At 37.7% G+C, this 6,000-nt stretch overlaps 1 protein-coding gene across 1 annotated transcript in view; it reads left to right on the forward strand.

Annotated features, from left to right (window-relative positions):
* The window catches only part of OPHN1 (oligophrenin 1), a 427,039-nt gene that overhangs the window by 245,065 nt on the left and 175,974 nt on the right, over positions 1–6,000 (forward strand). Inside the window, exons 8-10 of the mRNA XM_012642966.1 lie at positions 172–301; positions 2,812–2,912; positions 4,128–4,174. Of these exons, the coding sequence (XP_012498420.1) occupies positions 172–301; positions 2,812–2,912; positions 4,128–4,174 (278 nt within the window). The remainder of the gene's footprint in view (positions 1–171; positions 302–2,811; positions 2,913–4,127; positions 4,175–6,000) is intronic.

The following is a 6,000-nucleotide window of genomic DNA, read 5'->3' on the forward strand; positions in this document are numbered from 1 at the left end:
TAGTATTAATCTGTTCATAATTGTTTTCTAGTCATGATACCATTCAACATTTATTTTTTGCCATGTTGTAGTACATGCTGTAAGTAGAGAAAACTCTGTCCATGAGTCTCTGACCAATAATACTCATGATGATAGATGATGATTATGATTTTGGTGATGGTCTTTTGACAGACAAGGAATCATTTCTCCAGTACCCGGGAAGAGATGGAAGAACTTAAGAAAAGGATGAAAGAAGCTCCCCAGACATGCAAACTTCCAGGACAGCCCACCATTGAAGGCTATCTCTATACACAAGAAAAATGTGTGTATGGGGACAGGGTGATATCCACTGGGTTTCAGTAGGCTGGCACTTACTATCACTTGAACTCTCTGAACTCTGGGCACCCATATTGTTAATAGACATCTAATAGTGACAACTTCTTGGAGCACAGGCTGGAAATAGTGAATAGAAAGAGGAAGGAGAGATTGAGGGAAACTTAAGGATTAGTCTTACAAAGGCTCTGGGGTGATTCAACCTGGGGTGATTTCTTTGAGATTAAAAATGGGGATTGTTAATGGTTTAATCTTTCTCGTGACTTCTTTACTGAGGCAAAAAGAGAGGTACAGAAAAGGACATAGAAAAATATGAATACTATGTGCCACGCATGGTACTAAGTCCTTTGAAAACACTGTCACATTTTATCTTTGAAACCACCTATCTCACACTTAACGTCTCCCAGAGTTCATCATTTGCAATTCACCCAGTGAACTAGTGGTAGGCCTAACATCAAATTCAGGTCTGTGAGATGCCAAAACTCATGCTCCTTCCACTATGCCCTATACCATCCACTGATTTAGGATCACCTGGTTGTTCTTAAAGCACTTAATGACTATGTTGATTTCAGTCAGCAGGACATCATTGTTCATCGCTAAACAAAGAAAACGAGTGAACTCATTCAGTCACTGAATGTTGCAGATAATTCAGCCTTTCCTACCTCTGGATTAACATTATGCAAACCTGCATGTTCTATTTGATTTCCTTTTGAACTATGACGCTAGGCTCCCAAATCCTGAGACTTCAGTGCCTGCCCAGGGTTATTCTACCTGGGGAGTCAGCAGAAGACACACAGCCATATGTTACCTGTGGCAAAAATCACTGGAATTCACGAAGAATGGCATTTCAGCAGTGAAATTATCATGCTTATCTCCCCTTCGGCCAATGAAGTTTTGATTATTTTCATAGAAGCATTCTCCCATTCATCCTTTTCATCTCTACAACTGTGTATTGTAGAGATTCTCAATCTCATTGCTATTGACCTTTCTACTTGGATAATTCTTTGTTTTGTGGTGTGATCATGTACACTATAGTGTGTTTAATCAGCATCCCTGATCTCTCTTTACTTTATTCTAATAGCATTCCCCAGGTGTGACAACCTACAATGTCTCCAGGCATTGGCAATGTCCCCTGGAAGGTAAAATTACTCCTAGTTGAGAACGTCTGCTAATGCTAAGGGATACTTCTGTGGCCGAAGTCATGAGAAAGATTAAACAATTAACAATCCCCATTTTTAATCTCAAACAGTATGACATTGCTATTCATTTGAATGTATGCTTAATGAGCATTGTTTCTGACAGGTATCATGCAATAAATTTAGGAAACAGAAAAGAAAAAGTCAATCAACCATAATTTTTGTCCTCGAAGTTCACAGTGTGATGTCGAGATAGACAAGTATATCAATACTTGTAATGGAATGTGTCGAGCACTTTATTTGGCCATATATCTAAGGGCTTCGCTGAGGAAGTGATGATTCAACTACAGCTTGAATGATGAGTGGGAGTTTCACAGGAAAAGAAAAGGGGGAGTAGAATTCCAGGCATATACCACTGCATTTGTAAAACGTGTGGGTGTGGGAGGACATAGATTATCTGTAGGGTCCTGATTTGCCAAGAACAGTTTTGGTTTACAGCTGTTTTCCTGGTATAATTATTAATAATACTGCTCCATTCACTCTTAAATAAGTCTTGGATTTGGAATATAAATTATATGGCTACCTATTTACGTAGGAACTGAAAGTAATTCATTGAAATGGGAACATAGAAGTGAGGGTTCCAAAAGACAAAGCTGGAAAGGTAAGTTTTGATCAAATTATCAGGGGATTGTAGGCAGGCTAAGAATTTTAGAGATGTTTGGAAAGCCATGGGTGGTTTAAAATAAGGGTAATGACATTAATAGCCATATATTTAAATCATGTTCCTCTAGCAAAAGGGTGGAGTATGGACTGGAAAGGTTTTATCACAGATGGGGAAACTAGAGAGAAGGCCACTAAAATAGACAATTGAAGAAATAGTGAAGTTTTATTCTATTTGAAATAATCTCAGAACACTGAAAAAATAAGACAGCAATAGGGTCCTTAACTTTCAGTGCTAAAAGGGATGGAGAGGAAGAGGCAGCTAAAGGAGAGACATGTAGAATCATTTAGGAGATAAAAGGGTCAGAATCCAGTGACCAATCAAATAGGACAAGTTATAGGGACGTAGGAGCAGGTGACAGAAGTCTCCAGTTTCTGAGATATATGGTGGTACTTTTCATCAGCAACATGGCAGGGAAAGTAGGTTTGGGGCAAGCTGGGGACAGATGTGGAAAGCAGTTTGTTTAGGTTAGAATCTTATGTGCAGATGACTGCATAAGGCTGGACATAAGGACAAGAGTAAGGCTGGGTCGGGAGTTTGAATGTGAGCAGCAAACTGTAAACACCTTCTATCTTACGGGTTGACTGACAATACAGCTAAAACATTTATGTTCTGTCAGGTCACTTTTGCCTGTCTTTGTAGGGGCTTTGGGCATATCCTGGGTGAAATACTATTGCCAGTATGAGAAAGAGACCAAAACGCTTACCATGACGCCTATGGAGCAGAAACCAGGTGCTAAGCAGGTCAGTTGTTGTTTTTGCCCCATTTTTGGAGTTATGTCTGTTACTTCATCTCAGCAAAGAATATATGCTGATTTATTATCTAATAAACAAGTCCATCACTGTCATGCGAAGCGATGACTTTACATGTTGTCTTTGGCGTATGTTAGCACTTGGACAGATACCACTCTGTTGAGTGAACAATCTCTATGTTCATTATGTCAGGCCTTCTGATGGTGCCTATACTCTTTCAGACCATTTATCGTTACAAAGCCCTGTCACACTGTACAAAGAAAATATGCAAAAAACCGGATTCTTTGCTTTTAACACATTAACTGCCATGTGAGTTGTATTTAACTCACACTAGTTTTGAGCCCAGGGCCTCATGAAGCATATTCAACTCACGTCTCTTCACCTTGGGAGCCACGAGAGTTATTTTTTAAGTTGCATGTAACTCTTACAGAGAAAACAATACAAAAATAACAAAATTTTCATTAAATTAGAAAGGATTGTTTTGTATTCAAAGTTTTTATTCTATTTTTGTAATAAAACACTGGCCCCAAGGAAACAATTTTTTTTCCTGGCGTGGCAGTCAATGTGTTAATTAATGGAGGCTCTCCTATAGGATTCTTTTAGGTAGCAAGTTTTTGAAATATGAATCAATTTCCAAAATTCCTTTTGTAAAAAAAAGGAATACATTTGTTTCCTACAGTTCTGTATCATGCTCAAATATCTTTAAGCAATTAATTTCTCTTCTGCCCTCCAAACCTTCGCCCTCTCTGTAAAATGACAACATAATTTTAACACACAGAGATGATAGTTTACTCACCTGGAAGAACTTGATCTTTTATACACAAATACATACAAAGGTTTCTTAAAATGAAAGCTGATCGTCAGAGATACTGTTTATATTCTAAAAGTAGTTCGATGTGTTTTTTTCCCCCTTTAACTGGCTCTCATACAGGGTCTTACTGCATGATTTCTAAGCATTTCCACTCTTTACAAATTGTTTGTTGGAAGCACTTCAAGGTCTATTTGTTAGCATTGAAAGTAGTACATGAAGACCTAATTTAGGTAGGCAGGAATTTGGAGAAAAATTGTGCCAATTTCTCTCCATTGCTGTTGCTTTCCATGGAAGATGTTTTGTGTGGCTTGTTCATATGAAATTAGAAGTGACGGAGATTTTTGTTGTAGGCTGTTGAGAACTGCCCTTCCTTTTTTTTTTTCTTTAACCACAAGGTCTGCCTTGAATGTAATGGGATAATGGGATGGAATTCTCGAGAAAGGTATCGAATGGGGTTTCCAGAATCCTCATCTGTGCTTTTATCATGGGCCAATTGTTCATTCCTATAATAGTTTGCCAATTGCCAAAGCAGCTTTCAGTGTGATTCCAATAAATTGATCTTGTGCTGCAACATAGAATTTGTTCCATGTCAGTCATATCTGACTGGCCTGCAGTCTCTTCATTTTATTTTTCTACACACATTACTTTCTAAATCCTGGACTTGAAAGGCCCTATCACAGACAGTAATAATATTTAGGCACTTTCAGTCCTGCTCAGAGATACTTCTTGCAAAACCCAAGGCAGAGTCAGCAGATACCACTTTCATATCCTCCTAGCAGATGAGAGTAAGCCTTCCTTTTTGTTTTTCTTTCCCTCTTCTCTTTTCATTCAGTGGCTGCTTGCAAAACTGTAGTGTTGTCAGCCTAAGCAGTTTTTATGTGAGATTTCTTATGGAATGGAAAAAGGAACTTGGTTCCCTATTTTTGGAGCGAGTGACTTGAATTTCCCCAAACTGGAGTTGGAAATGATTTCTTGCTGTCAGGTCTCTGACTCAGTTCCTGGTACTAGATTGTGTTTTACAGAATGGCTATTATTTAAAAGATAAAAAACAACAGATGTCAGTGAGGGTGGTGAGCAAAGGGAACTTGTACACACTATTGGTGGGAGTATAAATTAGTACAACCTCTATGGAAAACAGTGTGGAGGTTTCTCAAAGAACTAAAAGTAGAACTATCCCACTACTGGGTATCAACACAAAGGAAAAGAAATTATTGTGTTAAAAAGATACCCACACTTGTATGTTTATTGCAGCACAATGCACAATAGCCAAGATACGGAGTCAACCTCAGTGTCCATCAATGGATGATTGGATAAAGAAAAATGGTATATATACACAATGGAATACTATTAAGCCATAAAAGAGAATGAAATAATGTGTTTTGTTACAACATGGATGAAACTGGAGGTTATTAAGTGAAATAAGTCAATTGGAGAAAGACAACACATGTTCTCACTTATAAGGAGCCCAATAAGGTATACGCGTGGATGTAGATTGTGGAATGATAGAGAATGGAGACTTGGAAGAGTATAGGAGTGGGAGAGTAGATAGATGATGAGAAATTACTTAAGGGAGGGGCACAATGTAGATTATGGAGGTGATAGATACACCAAAAGCCCTGACTTCACCAATGCGAATCTATGCATGTTCCAAAATTAAACTTCTTCTCTATAAATTTTTATAAAAACATTTTTTAAAAGCAAAAAATAAATGAAAACAAAAAGTGCATAATACAAATAAATAATAAATTAATAAGAACAGCTCCATTAAAACCACTGTTTCTTTCATATGTGCTGTGTGCCAGGCACTGAGCTAGATCATTCCATCATGTTCATGTTCCTCATTTACTCTCCCAGCAGCTACGTGAAATAAGTGTCATGAGCCTAATTAGCAGATGTTGGAATTGGCCCTGACTCTGGCGATTTCTAGTGTTCTCCAGTAGTTCATCTTGTCTACTCTCATCTGTGATGTTCTATTACTCTACTAATCACCTTCTCAAACAATATTTTATTAGATCCTTATCTCTTCTCTGCTAGGAAGTTGTGGTCAGAAAAAAGAGTGCTGTATTTTGAGTCTCAAAAACTGTGTTTAAATCTTATCTCTGTGGTCTGTTAGCTTTTTGACCTTGAGTAAATTACTTAATGTTGCTTAGTCTTAGTTTCCTCATCAGAAAAGTGGCAAGGGTGATCATTTAATTCATAAAGTAAACACTAACTATTTTCTATGTGCTATAGATATAAAGATGAATAAGAGACTATCCATATCCTTCA

This window comes from Propithecus coquereli, unplaced genomic scaffold, assembly GCF_000956105.1.
Source record: "Propithecus coquereli isolate 6110/MARCELLA unplaced genomic scaffold, Pcoq_1.0 Scaffold101, whole genome shotgun sequence".
NCBI lineage: Eukaryota > Metazoa > Chordata > Mammalia > Primates > Indriidae > Propithecus > Propithecus coquereli.